General features: G+C 43.3%; 1 protein-coding gene across 1 annotated transcript in view; it reads left to right on the plus strand.

The window, feature by feature from the left end:
- PITRM1 (pitrilysin metallopeptidase 1) overlaps positions 1 to 19,528 on the plus strand; it is a 163,285-nt gene that overhangs the window by 132,706 nt on the left and 11,051 nt on the right. Inside the window, exons 21-24 of the mRNA XM_033931530.1 lie at positions 1,422 to 1,542; positions 3,087 to 3,146; positions 5,924 to 6,036; positions 8,450 to 8,575. Of these exons, the coding sequence (XP_033787421.1) occupies positions 1,422 to 1,542; positions 3,087 to 3,146; positions 5,924 to 6,036; positions 8,450 to 8,575 (420 nt within the window). The remainder of the gene's footprint in view (positions 1 to 1,421; positions 1,543 to 3,086; positions 3,147 to 5,923; positions 6,037 to 8,449; positions 8,576 to 19,528) is intronic.

Below are 19,528 nucleotides of genomic sequence, written 5' to 3' on the forward strand. Positions count from 1 at the left end.
TGACCAGTCTATTGGAGCTGGGCCGTTGCTGCCAAGTCTTTTGGGTTCTCCCTTGCCAACTTATTGCTGATGAACCTCAGAGAGCATTGGAGGGGAGGGGGATTGCTTGAGATGCCTGATGTGTTTGACTGGTCCTCCAGCCCTTCTAGCTCACTTTCTCAGGCCTTACTCTCCATCTAGGGCACTATGATCTTCTCAACAGAACCTCCTGGTTATCCGTACCTTCAGAAAATTAACTTATGCAGTGGCGTAACAAGGGTGAGTGGTGCCCGGGGCAGTGGCACCCCTCCCCCACCCTCTTCTCCACCTCCACACTCCTTTCCATATCCCCCCCACCCCACATGGGCACCCCTTCCCTCGTACCTCTGATTTCCCTGTGCGGGGCCCAGAATTGACATCAGCGAGGCAACACCAAAGTGGGCAGCTCATGCAGGGAAAATTAGAGGTATGAGGGAAAGGAAGGAGTGCATGCAGGGGGGTATTGGGAAGGATTGGAGGGGGGTGGAGATAAGGACAGGTGTCTGCACCCTTTATAAAGACTGCACCTGGAGCAGACCGCCTCCCTTCCCCCACCCCCTTACTATGCTACTGAATTTATGATTCTACGTATCAGTCTATCTTCTCAGTTGTTTCCCCTACTCTTTGGAATGCGTTATCTTGTCACTTATGTCAGATTGATTCACTCCAGAACTTCAGATCTCAACTAAAAACATACTTGTTCACCAACATGTTTATCTGATTTCAAGCTCAATGTTTCTCAAGACAACCGGTTTGACATACATAGATCCCTCTTTTCCTCGATCCCGCTGTTCCATCCTCTTTCCTGGAGTTCATTATATCATTCCCTTCCCTACTTGTCCTACACTTCTCCCATCTGCACTCCCAGCTCCATTTTACTTTCCTTGCCTGTTTAGACTATAAACCTCCCAGATGACCTGCCTGATTGGCAGTATAGTAAATTGTAAATAAACTTGAAAACTTGATATCAAAGCAGGAATTTTGAGCGTTGTCTTTTTTTTTTTTTTTTTTTTTTTTTTTTAGGGAGGGGGGTAAATAGAGGACTTTTTGGTTGCTGCTGTTTTGGCATCCAGCATTTCAGCCCACCAAATTCTTGTGAGCATAACTCTTACACCCTAATTGACAACAAAATGGCAATGACCAAAGCTCACATGCCCATTTGATGGCATCCAGGAGTCACATTCTTTCAGGAGTGTAGCCAGTATGATAGCTATAGGTAGGAATGGGCAGACTAGATGGGCCATTTGACCTTTATCTGCCATCATGTTTCTATGTTTTCTATGAATTTACCTTGAAAAAGCAGGTGAAAGAAATGGGTCTGAGACTTATAAAGAAAGTATGTGTAGAAAAACCAAAGGAGAGTTTGTGATATGCCTTATAAGTTATGGCTTTCATCTTAATAGATGTGCTGTGAATGCTGGGCCTCAGCAGATGTCAGGAGCCTCGAAGGAGATAGAGCAGTTCCTGAAGGGAATCCATCGAAGTGGAAAGAAACAGAAAGCTGTGCAGTTTCGTATGATTGAGGTATATGATTACTTAACATAGTAACAGATGTCAGATGACCACCAGGGTCCACCTAGTCTGCCCCAGCAAGGTTCTAAGTTATACCTACTGCTTTGTGCAGAGCATACAGGTTACCTCCTCTAAGCTTGCCTTTAGGATTACACATGCCTCTCCATGCAGGGTACATTTGTCTCATTTGTTTTCCTTTGATCCTATTCTCTTGATGAATAGGGATCCTCTGTATTCATGGGGAAGAGTCTACAATTTTGATCTTCTGTATTTACCTCACACCTTATGAAGTTTACCACTGGGGTTTGTGCCTATCATCTCCAATGTGAGGACATTCAGGCATCCACCGCCATTTCAGTGAAAAATTATGAATGTGAGGCCATTGGAAAAATGAGCTTCTATGCTAGTTCATGACTTCCTTGAGAAAGACTAAAAATCATCATTTTCAGTAGCAAATATGTATGGGTGATGACACAGGAGGGAGCTCAGAAGGTGAGAAGAATTCTAAAGATGTCTAAAGTTTTGAGTTTCTAGAGCAGTGCATTGCAAACTGTGTGCCACGGTACACTGGGGAGGAGGAGAGGTGCCGGCGCTGGCCGACTGCCTACAGGACATGCCTCTCGCTGCGAAGGACATGTCCTGTAGGCAATCAGCTGGCGCCAGCACCTCTCCTTCACTCTGGCCCTCTTCCCTGTTGATACCCCCTCCCCACCCCACTGGTAGCCCTGGGCTCATCTGAAGGCCCTTCACGTATGCGTGTGACGTTGACGTGATAACGTTAGGCATGTGCGTGACATCGACATGATGATATGCACTTCCGGGTGTCTCAAGCCATGGCCACTATGGTTAGTTTGCTATGGCTCGAGAAAGATTGCGAGACACTGTTCTCGAGCAACGTACCACGCCTGTTTCTGAATTCCATGTGCTGGCACAATCACATGGGGCCACATCAGTTTCACTTTTTCTGCGTGGCCCATAGGATATGTTTTGCCGCAAAGGCTAGTCCAACCACTAGGTAGACTTGGCAGCTGCTCAGGGCATACAGTTTAGGGATGGCATAGTCATGGAAATCAATGTCTGTTCAGCATCTGCCCGTATTCCCTCCAAGATGTTCAGTTCTGGCCTGGCCCGGCCCTTCTCTTCCTGAGAACATCTGTTACAGGTCAGCAACAGTTGTACAATTCTTCCCCTCTGTGAGAGCTCGGATGAATTTAATAATGTGGAGATATTTCACCATTCTACTGATCCCTTCTGGTCGTAACAAAAATTTAAACTGAAGTTTTTGTTTATTCAAAGCGCTTTCAAGCAATTCTTACATGATTAGGAAAAGTAGGTCTTTTACTTTCACATAAACAAATTCATGTTATTAAATGCTAAGTTAAAATTCATGGTTTCAATGTCAGTAAGCTAACCATGGATTTATATAAAGTATGAATGAAGTAGACTATTAGTATTTTGTTTTGGGGCTAAAGCAAATGTGATACCTTACTTGTAGATTTAAGTACACCTTGTTTTGTGTCAGATTATTGATGTAATGCAAAACATTCTGTTTGTAGAAATCTTTACCTTTTGGAAGTAAAACAGGCCATTCCAACATCACAAGAAAGCTGACTACTGTAAGTAAAGAAATAGTGGCCTGATGGGAAATGCTAGCAATCTACTGCATTTTAGAGAGGAAAGAGTAGGCATCAGATTTCCTCTGCATGTTTCAAGCTGTACTTCATACTTGTGGAATTGCTTTTCCTTCAGCTGAAAGTCTAAGGGCCACACTTAATTTGATGTCTGTTGCAACTGTATAGTTATATTTCGTATACAAGAAAATGAAAGGGAGAGTGAAAGTACACTATTGAGGGAAATTCTGCACGTGCAAAATTTTGTGCAGAATTCCTTAAAGTCACATAGTTTACCCGATTATGTGTAGAAATTCACAGATTGGCAGGATGTGGAGCTGCAACTGAAAACAGATCGGTGCCATCGTCTCGTCCTGTATCGCAGGACTCTGTTGGACTGTGCCATTATATACCAAGACAAGCTTTTTTAAAAGTTTTGGTTGGGGTTGGAGGGTAAGGAGGGGTGCTCCTAGACACTAGGGAAATAGTTTTTCTCAATAGGAAGAAGGGGGGGGGCCTATCCTGTCAGGGGGGGGGGCTCCACGAGGGAAATTTTTTTTAATATTATGGGGAGAAGGAGAAGGGAAAGCGTGAGAGGGAACCATTGGATGATTTCAAGGGATGGAACAGTCCTAGAGTGGGACATAGGGGAAGGAGTTAGAACTGATTTCAACCTCGGGAAGTAAGTTTTTGGTGTTGATCTTCCACAGTAAACAACAGTGCACCACCCTGCATACTGTAGGATAGGTGATCAGCTCTTTAGCATGCATTTTAATATGATGTGCACTGATGTCTACAGTGGGAGCATAGAAAACGTTTTAGCATACAATGGCCGTTAACATGCAGGGAAACTCATTAAGGGCACATTGTAGCTCACGGTAGCTTTCTGCATCAACCCCAGGGTATGGGAGCATTTGTGGGGAAGATGAGCTGGGGAGAAGGGATAGTGCGGGCCTTATGATTAAGGCTTTTGTTTTAAAGAATTTTCCTTTGGAAATCTGGGGCATATAGTAACACTGACCTTTTAGCTGTTGACATTTGTACTAACAAATAATATTATATTGTATACTTTGTTGTGTTACCAGAGACTCTCTGGGGGATGCACAAAACTTACCTATCGTGTCTCGTTCGTTGCTAAACCGGTTTGACCAGTTTAGCGAGCGATCAATCGGATTGGATTCCCCGATGCACAAAACTGCCCACCATGTGTTTTCCGATCCGAACCTAACAAATTAGTAAAGCCCCAAGCAAAATAGCCAAGCGATTGATGCACTAACATCGCTTGGTTATTTAGCATTGGGTTTTACCGATCCTAAAACACGATTGCTGTAGACCTGTCGATAACTGTGTTACTGACAGGTCTGCCAGGTTTTTTTTTTTTCAATGGCACAGATATTTTGCGTATATTACACACGCAAAATATCTGTCCCATAAAGAAAAAAATGAAGTCCCCCCCTACAAATGCACCTCCCCGAGCCCTCAAAAAATGGCAAGAGGGATGCCCACTCCCTCCTGCCAAGAAGGCTCCCTCTTTCCCCTGATAAAAGGGCAGGAGGGATGCCCACTCCCTCCCCCCTCCCCCTGAAAAAAAGGCAGGAGGGATGCCTACTCCCTCCCTCCTCCCCCCTGAAAAAATGCAGGAAGGATGCCCACTCCCTCCTGTCATGAAGGCACCCACTCCCCCTCCAGGCCCCCCTGCCCTGTACCTTAACAGTTGGGAGCAGGAGGTACTGAAAACACTTCCTGCTCCTCCTCCCTCGACACTGGGCCTTAGGCCCCTTCTCGGTGCATCATGTGAAGCATGGGGGGAGGAGCAGAGGAAAGTTTCTGCTGGATCTGGCCAGAAGCTGCCTATTTACTGGTGCTAATGCTGCTTTCCAGCTGCCGCTACAGCTTGAGGGAGGAAGGGAGGAAGAGAAGGAGGGGAAGTTGTCAGGACTGCTCTGTTGCTTCTGGAACTGAGGGAGGGAGGGGTTTGTCAGGACTGGCTCTATTGCTTTGGGAATTGAGGGAGGGTGTGAGGGGCGGTATCAGGGCCAGCTGCCTGCTGCTTCAGTAACAGAGGGAGGGAGACTTGTGGTTGTTACTGATGCCTCTGGAACTGGAAGGAGGGAGGGAAAGGGGATTGTTGGGTCAGGAGCATCACTTTGGACGTTGTCTGAGAAGCGTGGGATATATATATATATTTTTTTTTTTTTTTTTTTTTTGCAATTTGTTTGCTGATTGGTTGAGAGTGCCAGTTATTTGAATACCGGTTAACCGAAATTCTACTGTATAAACATAAGAATTGAAGGCATAATCCAGGCTAGTGTGTGCTTCTTATTTTATTTTGATTCTTTCTTTGTGTGTCAGCTGGTAGAACAATGTGCATTATTAGGAAGAATTTAATTCTATTCAGAAATGAGAGCAGGCTGCAGAACTATACTCCTTCTTATTCCAATTCTTCTGTGAATATAATAGCAACAGCTAAGATGCTGTGCAGCTAGAATTTAGATTGGTCATAGATTAGAATGTATCCAAGATGGACTGTATATCCAGAGAAAGCAGGTGATGCCTTCACAATAAGCAAATAAAATAGCTGTATCGCCACGGCTAGCAACCTATTGCTGGAAACTTAAGTGTTTGTGTTTAGATAACAAAACAGCTAGTATTAATTGAAGCAAAGATTTGTGTTGTCCCTTCATTGATGCTTAAGCTGTTTTTCTGTTGTAGATCGACTATTTACTTGGCCTGGCAAGAGTTATTATCTTGCAGAGCTTATTCATTATGTGTTGATCTTTTAGGATCCTACCTTCAAGCCATGTCAGATGAAGACACACTTCTCCTTTCCTTACACAGTGAATTATGTTGCTGAATGTATTCGCGCTGTTCCTTTTATTAGTCAAGACTTTGCCAGGTAGGAAGTGGATAACCCCAATAATGAGCTGAAATACATTGAGGGGCATTTTCGATAGGACATCTAAGGGCTAGATGCACAAAAGTCTACGATCGTCGCTAAACCGGTTTGACCAGTTTACTGACCGATCATATTTGCCAACCCGACGCACAAAACAGCTTACCGTGTGTTTTCCGCACAATCACTCATTTACCGATCCGGCCGTGCAAATGAGGTCATTAATAATAAAACATCATGCACAATAGCTGACCGATCAATGCTCTAACATCAGTTCGCCATGCCCAAAAAATAGCGATCACCTGTAGCGATCCCAAAAAAATGACAGGTCAAGACAAGTTGCTTACGTGTCTTGCCGACTGTTCAGCCCTGAAAATAATAATACGATTTATAACATTTATACCATAAATACAATTTTTGCAATGCAGTAGGGACATATACGTGTGTTGAAGGCATGTTTTATGTGCCCCCATTAAGAGCGTGAAATATAAAATATAAGAGAGGGCTGCGAAAATATGGGTGCCAATGAGAGGTGAAAATTTTCATCCCTCACTATTAAAATAAGTGAGGAGCTGGGCCAGAACTTGATACAGTACCACCCTATGCATAGTCTGCTGTTACCTCTCCACCCCATCCATATGGTATTATGGGATTGCCCTTGCTGTACTATTTACAATCACGTGAAATACCAGTGTTTGTTAACGTGTGCTTTGTGCTCCATGGGATGCGTGTGCTTTCTCCTCCAAAGGTCAACATTATGGACGGCGGTTGTAGGCTCCACTTTTTGTAGGCTGCCCTTTCCCTGGGAGGAAGAGGAAATGATGATGGCACCTATGACTGATGTAGTAAATCTGGTGCAAGAATACATTGTCACTGTATCAACTGGACTATTCTGCACAAGTGTGAGAGTTGCTGACACAGCGATCGATCGGCCAGGGAATACAGCGAACCTCCATGCAAATCATTTACATTCAAACTTGTTTGAGCATCGATCGTTGTTTTGGGATCAGTCAAAAAAATTGACCCATAGCGACTCACAGTCTTAGTTTAGTGCATCTAGTTTAGTTTAGTGCATCTAGCCCTAAGTGTACGTTTGGACATTTTGGGAAACATCCAAAAATCCAGTAGAGAAAACATCTGTTCTCAAAACAACAAGACGTCTATCTTTTTATTTATTTTTTGAGAATGAGTTATTTAGATGTTTTTAGTCCTTAGTATGTCTATTTTGGGGGGCCATTCTCAAATATACCCTGCGCTGTTTCTTTGAACATTAGAGGGAATTGTTAATGTGCTCATTTAAATACAGTGAACTCATCAGCATAGGACTTTTGGTCACCATTTCCATGCATCGTTAAGCAGTGGAAAAAAGACTGTGTATTACCCACAAAACAGCGTTTCATTTAGACTGTTTAAAACCAGTCTAAATGAAACGTTGTCAGCGCTCTGCAGTGAAGATGATCTTTGGAAAAAGCAAATTTGACCATGTGACTCCTTTGCTTTTGAGCCTTCATTGGCTTCTTTTCAGGATCCAATTCAAATGTGCTTGCATCACTTTTAAAATCTTATATGGTATTTTTATTCCTCTGCTACGGAACATTTACAGATTTTCCTATGCAAGAGGCATTCAACAATTCAAACTCTCCCTCCCTTCCAGAAAAGGGATTCATGGAGTCAAGAATTTTAGTAATTCTTTGGTTTTCAAATTTTCTCAATTAAGGAATGAACTCCCTTTAACTTTGAGAAGCCCTAGTTCTTTTCAATTCTTTCACAAAACTTAAAAAAAAACTTTCTTATTTGTTTAACATTTTGAAAATTAATTCTTTGTAATTTGCTCCTATTTTTTTTAATACTCCCTTTTCCCTAATTACTGTTAACAGAGTCCAGCTTCTTTGGTTGATGATCCGGTATATAAAGCTGTTTTAGTTTAGTTTAGCACAGTAGACTTTGTGCATTTACCCCCGAGTCAGGGAATGGGTACAGGGCTCATCATATGGGAGAATGGTGTATTAACCATAAAAGGGATTTCTGATCTGTTGAATCCAGATGTTGCAAAACAGGTAATCAAAGCCAACTAATCACATGCCACAGGGTGGCAGTATAACACAAATTCACAGAATGTGAGTCATGCAAACAGAATCAATCTTTAACTTGGGATTTTTATAGCAAGGTGCAGTTTAAGAACTGTCTGAAAGCTTTGGTTTAAGAAACTTTTTTAATGTAACGAGAAATTATTAGGGATTGCGGATTATTTTTAAGAGTTGGCTTTTAAGGTATATGGATGGTAACATTATAACTCTCCTAGGAGTACAAAGGGAATAAATATTTCTATAATACTTGTATGTTTATTCCAGAACAGATTCGAAAAGGTTGCTTTTTAATATCTGTCTTTTGTGTGTGTATGTTTCCCACCTGTTAGACTCATGATCCTGGCACAACTGATGACAGACAAATTCCTGCTTAGGGAAGTCAGAGAGAAAGGAGGTGCATATAGTGCAGGAGCTACTCTCACGCAAGATGGCACATTTAATTTCTATTCCTACAGGTGAGTATGCTTCTTCTATCCAGAATGTTTTTCTGGGTTGAATATACTGAATTCAAAAAGGCAGATGTAGGGAAATTTCAAGATCACCAAAACAGTATACGGTACTCCCCCGATATTTGCGGGGGTTCCGTTCCAGGAACTCCCGCGAATCTTGACACGCAGCTCGTGATTGGTGAGGCCTGACTTTAGTGCAGGAAGAGGCGGTTGGAGCATACCACGAGTGATTTCCTCCACTCGCTGGCGCTCCAGCTGCTCTCTCCTGCCCGGTCATTCGCCATCGGAAAATACCACGAATGACTGGGACCGCAAATCGACGACCGCAAATGACCAGGGGAGCACTGTACATAACGAGGCATTTTAGAAAAGGAATTGGGACTTGTATACTACCTTTTTGTCACTGTAGCATTTCAAAGCTGACATTCAAAGCAGTGGGCACTAGAGGATTAAGTGGCTTGCCCAAGGTCATAAAGAGCAGCACCAGGATTTGATCTCACAACCTCTGGGTGCAGAGGCCCAGTGAAATAGTTGGTTGCAAAGGAAGAGATATAACCTGCAGAAACTGTGGTATTTTCCTAGTATAGTTCACAATGACCTTTTAGCTGGGCTATTGTTCTCACTTCTAGAAACTACAGCTGCAGAATGATAGATGGATTTTTCCCTCCTTGAGCTGTAATGGGAGAAAAGGATAAAGGGATTGTCTGTGAGAAAGTATAATAAACCGGTAGGAAGTGGTCACGTGGCATCCTGTCTGAGTCTGTTTTAGAGCTTCCTTTCAATTTTCCTGCCAGGATTGAGTAGGTTTATGTTGTGGAAGCACTGCTGTACCAAAGTTTTGGTGTCAGGAATTGCAGTAGAAGCACTCATGAAAAGTAGTTGAGGCAGAAGAGTTGGCTACTGCAACTGTGTTGTGTGGCTGTGTGTGTTGAAAAAGGGAGTCCAACAACACAACCAAACACAATGCCACCCTCAAAGGTGAAACTGCCTCCAGACATGGGTTAAAAAAATGTACTTTTATTGCATCAAAAAATGATCACGACGAATGACCCGACACTTGACAGTGTTTTGGCTCTTGCCTACCTCAGGGGTCTTTGCTCTCTTTAAAATAAAGAATAAATCCAAGTGTGATAAAATCTCTAACAAAACATGTGTGCTCCTCACTCCAATATGGAGCACATGCGTTTTGTTAGAGATTTTATCACACTTGGATTTATTCTTTATGTTGTTGTTTTTTTAAGTTCAAAGTGTTTTATTGAATTTTATAAACATATACAAAACATATAGAAAACATTTTTCATAGGCGATACAGCAAACATGTACGTTAACATTGTAGTATGGCATTGTAGTATACATGGGCAGATATAAAGAGTGTGTACAGAAACCGTGAGAGAGAAAAGTGGGTATGTAGTCGATAAGTAGATGATAACTCAAGACTCATTACAATATCTAAATAAAGGTGACCAAACATTATTGAATTTGCAAAGGGTTGCAGTTCTTTCAGCTAATGCCTTTTCATATTTGCTAGTCAAGCACAAATTGTTCCACCATGTGTGGTATTCAGTCTTAGAAAGATCCTTCCAACAAAATAGAATGTTTTGAATAGCCAGGGAGAGCATGATAATTAAAAGTCTGCCACTGTATGAGTCAAGTGTAGAATTAAGACCGTGCGCCATCATGATAATTATAGGAAACGTGAGTGGTTCAGAGATGTCCAGTATTGAACAAATGGTGTGCCATACTCTCTCCCAATACTGCTTAAGATGTTTGCAAGAAAATATGAGATGTTCCAATGTGCCTGGGGACATAAGACAAGACCAGCAAGGGGGGGAGGAAGACGTATCAATCTTATTGGCTAATATGGGCGTCCAAACAGCTCTATGCAGCAGATAGTACATGGATTGTAATAAGGAGGTGGTGTAATAAGGCCGATCTGATGGATTTGAATAAGTGAAGCCAGATAGAGGACCAATCTATGGCATCCGATGGAAGGTTCAATTCTTTGCCCCATTTCAGCTCCAGTTTTATAGGCATATGATATTTAGATTGTTGTAGCCACTTATACCAAATTGAGGCTTTATTGTCCAACTGAGAAATTTTTTCCAGCAGAGCCGCCAGGCTGGGTTGAGCGTGCAAGGCTAGGGCATCGGGCAAGGATTTCTTAAGACAATGCATCAGCTGAACCCATTGGAAGTATTGACTACTTGGAAGATTCCACATTTGAGAAAGTTCCTGAAATGTCATCCACTTGTCTTCTATCATTAAATCCTGAATCGTTCGGATGCCTAGTTGTTTACATAACGGCCAGGAGATAGGGGCTTCATGAATCTTGAATTTCACATGGTTCCATATGGGTATGATCTTGGAGTGTTCCCAGCATACTTCTAAGGAGGAATCAACCTCTGCCAAAGCTGCCTTGTAGGAAGAAAGAATAGGGTCATTTTTGTCAGCATGTGATAGTGAAGATCCCGCCAGATATTGCATGCGTGAGGCACCATACTTGAGAGTTTCAAGAGTGTGCCAGGAGGGTGTCTCAGCATATCTCAATCCTGAGTGACTCAAGGCCCATTGTCTGATTAGAAATGTGCTGTGGTATTGGGAGAAATCTGGATAATTAACACCACCACAAGTTCTGCTGGCTTTTAGTTTGGCTAGTGCAATACGGGGTTGCTTTTTGTTCCACAGGAAGCTTGATATGAGAGAGTCTACGCTCTTGTAGAAGGAGGATGGAAGAAAAAAATGGAAGCATATTCAGAACATAATTAAGTTTTGGTGCTATCATCATCCGGATCGTCTCCAGTCTTCCCCACCAGGACAGGTGTAGCGGAGACCATTTATTCGTTGAAGTTTTAACGATGTGAAGAAGATATTCTATGTTATGTTGTATCGTCTCCTCCGAGGGCCCAAAGAATACCCCTAGGTATTTCATTTTCACATGAGACCATGCAACTCCAAGTGCCTTAACCTCAGCTTCCACAGCTGGACAATTAAGAGACATGACTTCCGTTTTACTGGTGTTGAGTTTGTATCCTGACACTGCGGAGTAGTTAGCAATTAACTGAAAGAGTGAAGGAAGCGATGAAGGTGTCATATAGAGCAAGATGTCGTCAGCATATGCAGATACTTTAATCTCCATACCACAAAATTTGAAACCAGTTATGTTAGAGTCCAATTGTATGGAGTTCAACAGGGGTTCTAGTGCTAGGTCAAATAATAAAGGTGACAGGGAACAACCCTGTCTAGTTCCCCTAGATGGGTGAAAAGGTGATGATAATGAACCATTGATAAAAGTCCTGGTGGTGGGCGAGGTGTAGAGTATACGAATTTTATCAATAAAGTTGTTTGATATGCCATACCATTGCAATATTTTAAACAAAAATGACCACTCCACACGGTCAAAGGCCTTCTCAGCATCTAATCCCACAGCAATAAGTTCTTGTTTACTCTCTTGGGCATGAGCTATAATGTGTAAGAAGGTCTGAGTATTATCACTTGAGTAACGACCTGTTATGAAGCCACACTGGTCTGGGTTGATCAATTTGGAGATTACTGATTGTAGCCTCCCCAATAATATTTTGGCATAGATTTTAGCGTCTACGTTGATTAATGAGAGTGGCCTATAGTTAGAAATATATCTGGGATCTTTATCCGGCTTAGGTAAGACTATAATATGGGCTTCGGTGAATGATCCGGACACTTGTCCCGTGGAGATGAGATGTTGAATAATTGCACATAGGGAGGGACGATAACATCTTGGAATTCCTTGTAAAACTCTACAGTTAGCCCATCTGGACCGGGTGCTTTCTTTGCAGCCATAGAGTTTATTATTTGAGAGATCTCAGTATGGGTAATGGGACGATCCAAGGTCAAGTTATCTTCTACACCAAGCTGGGGATGTGAGAGATCTTTCAAGAATGTGGATGCTGTCTGATGGTGTGGCAACTCTGAAGTGTATAGGGATTGATAATAATCCTTAAAAGCTTGCGAGATCTCCGTGGTGTCTGTCAATTATACTCCCTTATCAGTTAATATACTGGTGATGTTGATCCTATCTGCACGTTTCTTTAAATAGGTGGCAAGCATATGTCCACACTTATTGCTTTCTGAAAAATAGGTGGTGGACTGTTGAAAAACGGCCTGAGAGGCTTGCTTGCTAAGAACCGAGTTATAAAGGAACCGAGATTTGTTAAGCTGTTGTAAAAGCTCAATATTAGTTGGGATGCGTTGGTGACTCAATTCCAGTTCTCTGATTTCATCTTCATAGCAACGTAACTGTTCTCTTCGCTTTTTGTGGAGGTTGGCTGTGAAAGATATTATGCCTCTGATATAGGCCTTGAAGGCGTCCCAGCAGCTAACCCAAGAGGTGTGTTCCGGAGTGTTTAGTAAAAAGTATTCTTTAATGGCATTTCGAACCGCATCTTTAAACCCAGGCTCTTGGAGCAGGCCGTGATTGAAGTGCCACTGTTTGTTGTGAAACGGAATTGGTGAAAAGGTGAGTTTTATTCCAATGGACCCATGATCAGATATCATAATTGGTGATATAGAAGAATCTGTGACCGAGTCACATAGAGAATTGCTTAAGAGAAAGAAATCGATGCGTGAATAGGAAAGATGAGGGCTAGAGAAGAAGGTGAAGGCTTCTTCTTTGTTGTGCATGCATCTCCAGATGTCAGACAGGTGTAAAGTGTGAATAAGGTCCTGTAGAGCATACTAAGATCTGGATTTCTTGTAAGCATGCTGGGATTTTCTATCTACTGTTGGATCCAAAACGATATTGAAATCGCCTCCCAGTATTAGTTGTGAGTTGGCATCTGACAGAACTGTGGCAGCAAGCGCTCGAAAAAAGTCAGGGTTATCAGAGTTGGGACCATATATGTTAAGGATGGTGAAGATCTGACCAGCATAACTCAATGTGACCTAAACCCATCTTCCATTAAGGTCTGAGGAGGAGGAGAGTACCGAAAGCCCCTGTTTCTTTCTAATTAATGTGAGGACCCCTCCTTTCTTGTCCAAGGCTGAGGAGAAATAAGCCGGCATAGCCCATGATGGATGAATCTTACTCAAGGCAGTCTGATCCAGGTGGGTTTCTTGGATCAAGATAACATCAGGGTTACGTTGCTCTAGGTGAGTCAAAATCTTTTTCAACTTAACCTTGTTGTTGAGTCCCTTTGCATTCAGTGAAATGATCTCAAGAGACATCAAAATTTCAATAATAACTCGTACATACCCAGTGTTTGTACAGACCAAGTAAGATAGGAACAGATCTATACCCATGTTTACTCTGAAATGTTTGTAACATTTGAACATGTGGAAAAACAGAAGCATTATGAAAACAAGTAGGCAACTATGAACATTAGAAATACAGAGAAGTTACATAAGTCACAAGAAAAACCTGTGAGTGCAGCAGTGAGAGCTAAAACAGCAAGGAAGAAAAACAGAGCACCCAGAAACATGCATAACAATAAATGGACATAAGTCCAATAATGTAGAGTAACCACTGCATGAGTATTTGCAAATAAGTAATCTGAGTTGAGCCAACAAGCAGCTCATCCATAGTACAGAAAGTCCAGAACAAGTGGAACTTTTAAACCTAGGATCAACCAAAGTAATGACATCCACAAACTATCAGCATTCAAAACTGGTGAATTGGGGTAGGTGAATGCTGTTCAATATAAGCAGTTAAGTCCTCCGGAGATGTAAAGTCCTTCGTCTGATTGTGCAAGGTAACTCTCATGCGGGCAGGATACATCATGCCAAATTTCACGGAGAGTTGCTTTAGCTGAGGCCTGTATGATAGTAGTTGCTTGCGCCGGAGTGCTGTCATCTTATTTAAATCCGGGACGAATAGTATGGTGTTACCTTCATGTTTCACAAGAGCCCGTATTTTTGCGCGCTGCATTATGTCAAGAACGTGTTGGTATCTCAGAGATTTAAACACTACTGGTCTCGGAAAGCGATCATTAGCGCTGCGGTAAGATGGCACTCGATGCGCTCTCTCTATCTCGAAGTCACGCTGGAAAGTGAGGTCAAGCAGTTTAGGAATGAGGTCTTCTAAATATTTAGCCAGATCACGTTCATGTGTCCCTTCAGGGAGCCTTAATAGACGTATGTTACATCTACGAGATTGATTGCAGCTATCTTCCAGTTATCTTTCCAGGGAAGAGATGCGGGTAGATTGTTTGCGCAGTTCAGTCACCGAAGAAGTGGTCGCGGCCATCTTGTCTTCAAGCGTGGTGACTCGTGACTGAAGCAACGAAAAATCAGTAGACAAGGTGGATAATTTATCATTGATCTCGTCAGTGTTAGTTTTTGTGTCTGCAACCAGCTCCTTAAGTTCCCGTAATTCCGCCAGGATTGCTTTGTTGTTAGAATCACCTTCCGTGATAGGTAGCGGGACTTTTGAGGGGGATGGCGGGTCGGGCTTATGCCGTTTGCCCACTTTTTTAACAGCCATCTCACGCGAGCAGGTTTAAACTCGACTAAGATCAGTTGGTGTTGTTAAGAAGATGTCAAAACAACCAAATTTTTTTCGGTCGATTTGCAGGCAGTGGTTATGATTTTACGAACAGGGGCAAGAGCTCCGTAATCAAGCTGCCATTTGTTGCGGGCTCAGCAGCACCCCCCCCCCTATTCTTTATGTTAATATCTTGAAACATGTCGGCTGGTAACTACCTTGAGCACTTCTGCCCGGCTAGTACTTTTCACTCCTATTTCAATCTGATCCATCCACAAATGTCATTGTGAGCAGGCAAACTGTACAGTATTTTCCATTGGGCAACCTATACACTTCCTATACTGGTTCCATGTCTTCTTAGCCACTATATCAAGCGTGCCCAGCTCACATCCTCTCCCAGCCACAGCAGGACCAAAGGTACCATCTGTGCCTCCCATTCAAGGCCAACTATGCCACAAAGGGCCTGCAAACCTGCTGCTAGAGATATTCAAGCAGCAGCTTCTGCAGGGTCAATGCAAAAAATAAATTTCTCCCTAGTCCTTTGAGCCAGTGTGCGGTCATGGGCATAACATAGAAACATAGAAATTGACGGCAGAAAAGGGCTATAGCCCATCGAGTCTGCCCATACCAATGACCCACTCCCTGACTTTTACTCCCCTATTGATCCCATGTGAATATCCCATTTTCTCTTAAAATCTGACACGCTGTTGGCCTCAATCACCTGCTGAGGCAGCTCGTTCCAATGATCGACCACCCTTTCGGTGAAGAAGTACTTTCTAGCATCACCCTGAAATTTCCCTCCCCTGATTTTCAGCGAGTGTCCTCTGGTTATCGAGGGCCCTGTAAGACTGAAGATATCATCTTTCATCTCTATACGCCCCGTGATATACTTAAAGGTCTCAATCATGTCCCCCCTCTCTCTTCGCTCCTCCAGTGAGTACATCCGCAGTTTTTTTAGTCTTTCTTCATATGTGAGATCCCTGAGCCCCAAGACCATCCTGGTAGCCATTCGCTGAACCGATTCAATTCTCAACACATCTTTCCGGTAGTGTGGTCTCCAGAATTGAACACAATACTCGAGATGAGGTCTCACCATGGATCTGTACAGTGGCATTATGACTAGAGAATGACACGGTGAAAAAATTGGTCCCCGTCACCGCCCCGTCCCCGTCTCACCATCCTCTGCACCGCCCCGTCACTGCCATTCCCTTCACCGCCCCGTCACCGTCACTGCCACCCCATTCACCGCCCCGTCACCGCCACTGCAACCCCATTCACCGCCCCGTCACCGTTGCATACATAAAAGCCTCAAACGGGTACGATTTTATATACTTTTCTAATATCTCCCCTATGTATCTGCCATTGCCCCCCCCTGTGTCCATATTCCATCCCCATGGCATGTCCCCTTTTTGTCTCTGTCCCTATGCCCCATGCACATAATTTCCCCTCTTTCTGTTACCTTCCTGTGTCCAGATTTCCCCTATCTTCCTCTTCCATACCAGTGTGTCTCTTCTTTTCAACCCCATCTAGCTTTTTTCCCTCTTTCTTCCCCCCCCCCTGCTTCTAGCATCTGGCTCACCTGCCTGTCCTTCCCTTTCTTTCCTGCTGTGGGTTTTTCTTTCCGTTTTCATCACCTTGGCCCAGAATCCTTTTCCCTTTCACTCCCTCCTTACAGTCTGAGCCGGGAACACTAGCGATCGCACGGTCCTCGCAGCCCCCACCCGCCTGCCCAATCGATCCTAGTGTTTAGCCAGCTCTCTCCCTTCTCCTCACCTTAATTTGCAGGCTTTCTTTTTCAGCGACCTGCACGCTTTCCCAAAGAGCCGCACACGCGCGGCTGCTCAGTGTTCAATCTTCTGCTCTGCTGCAACTTCCTGTTTCCGGTTGCGTCAGAGCAGAAGATCGAAACTGAGCAGCAGCGGGTGCGCGGCTCTCTGATAGCGTGCGGGTCGCCGAAAAAGAAAATCTACAAACTAAGGTGAGGAGAAGGGAGAGAGCTGGCTAAACACTAGAATCGATTGGGCAGGCGGGTGTGAGCTGCGGGGACCGCGCGATCCTTCATGCCTCACTGCGGGGACAAGACCCATTCACCGCCCCGCGGGCGGTGAATGGCATTGTCCCCGTCGCCGCAGCGACTGCTAGTTTTCTTCCCCGTTTTCGGCGGTGACCCGCGGCTAAAATGCGGTGGCCGCGGGTAAACCGCCACCGTGTCATTCTCTAATTATGACTTCAGGTTTTCTGCTGACAAAACCCCTACGGATGCAGCCCATCATTTGTCTTGCTTTGGACGAAGCCTTCTCCACCTGATTTGCAGCCTTCATATCATCGCTAATGATCACTCCTAAATCACGTTCTATCGTGGTACTGGACAAGGTTTCACCATTTAGTGTGTAAGTTCTGTGTGGGTTTTTTTTGCCTAGGTGCATTACTTTACATTTTTTAGCATTGAAGCTTAGCTGCCAAGTTGATGACCACTGTTCCAACTGCCGTAGGTCCTGCGTCATAAAGTCAGGTACACTGCTTTTGCCTACTATGTTGCATAGTTTGGCGTCGTCGGCAAACAGTGATACTTTTCCTCTAAGTCCTTGGGTCAAATCTAAGTTTACTTAGAAGTCTTTGAGGGAGGAGGTTGAATACTCACATGTCATGTGAACGCATATGGTTTCACAGGCCCTATATTGAAATGTTTTTAAGATAATGTTCACCGCCTAGAAGGCCGATTGGGCGGTGTATAAAATTTTTAAATAAACTTGAAACTTGTCTTCCTACTGATTCTGTAAAAGCTGTTTGAGGATCTCGCCACCAAATGAGGTAAGGAAGAGAACCTCAATATGATATGAGGTGGATATGAGACCAAAGAAAGGAATTAGAAGGAAGAATACTTGAGAGAGATCTATAAGAGGAAGATTCTAGTTAGAAAGGAAAAGAACTGGGAGGCGGCAAGGAGGGGATGGGAAGAGGTTTGAAAGGGGAAGATGGGAAGTAGAAGAAAGAGAGGGGCATTTTCAAAACATACTTCTAAGTCCGATTTGGATGTATGGAGCTAGACATCAAAGGTCAGCAGTAAGAAAATGCCTGTTTTCAAAAGGCAAACCACCATATGTCTAGAAATAATTTTTTTTTTAAGTCCTCTGTCTGGACTTCCAGGCCATTGAGATGTTCAGACTGTCAGGATATCTATCTTTATACCACATTTTTGACAAAAATTTCATCTAAGTCCCAAATGCCCAGAACAAGACCATTTGGACACGGGAGGGGCCAGTCCTGTAATGGGTTAGTCACCCAGACATGGCAACAAAGCAGTGGGGCATCTTAGAGGGCACTGCTGTGAACTTCACATAAAGGGTGCCAGATAAACCTCTCACCAGGAACTTCCATATAGGTTATGGTTAGCCCCTCAAAACCCACTATAGTCACCTGTCTACAACCCCAATAGCCCTTATGCCTGCAGGTGGCACCTATATGGCAGTAGAGTAGGGCTTTTGTAGGCTCACATTTTCCACCATGAATAATAGCCTGTTGCCTCTGTAGACTTCTAGCATCATGACCTAATATCTGATTAGAATTTATTTTATTTTTAATTTAATTTCATTAATTAATTTTTTTAGTTTAGAATTAACTATTATGTTATTGTTATTTTTAAGGTAATCTTTGTTTTTTTTTTATCCTCACTGAATACTTGTTAGGATATACATATCTTGTCTCTATCTCTATCTTTCCTATCTTCAATGGAGTTCCTTTCATTAATCAATTGTTGCATTGTAAACCACTTAGGTCAGTAAAATGCTGGAGCGGTATATCAAATTTTAATAAGCATAAACATAGTAGTTACAGTGTCTTATGATACTTGCTGCTCCTCTCTATGGTTCACTAGCCCACCCACCTGGCTACTTAAGACATTGGGCAGCTCTACTAGCCTTTCCTATACCAGTTGCTGATTTCCTGGAGACAGGTATGTACGTTTGTATTCTGATCTTTGTGGGTGTGAGGGGGTCCATGAGCGCTGGGGGAGTATGGGGGTATCTTAACTTGAGGCATGCAGTTGTCATCTGGTCAGTTTGGGCACCTTTGTGGCACTTATACATTTGAAACTAGACCTGTTTTAGAAGGGTCTATGTTCCGCCCAGGATGTCTTGCAAAATGTTTGATTTTTGCTGCAAGACGTCAATGTCTAACCTGCCCTTGAGACTGTCCAAAGTCGCCCATAACATGCCTCCACCACACCCATCGCATGCTCTGAACGTACAGAGGCTGGAACACCTTGCTAGACATACGGAAAGACTGTTTTGATTATTGGCACTTGGATGTCCTGGCGATTAGGACATCCAAGTGCCGATTTAGGCAGGTTTTTGGACATCTGGATGTTTTGATTATGCCCCTCAGAGGCTCTAAGAAAGGACCAAAGGAGGTAAGGGTACTTCCCTCTCAACACTGTGCCAGAAGTTTGGAAATCTGGCCTTGCCTAATGCCTTCAACAAAAAAAAAGTTTTCACAAGCACAACAGT

This window comes from Geotrypetes seraphini, chromosome 2 (assembly GCF_902459505.1).
Source record: "Geotrypetes seraphini chromosome 2, aGeoSer1.1, whole genome shotgun sequence".
In the NCBI taxonomy this organism is placed as follows: Eukaryota; Metazoa; Chordata; class Amphibia; order Gymnophiona; family Dermophiidae; genus Geotrypetes; species Geotrypetes seraphini.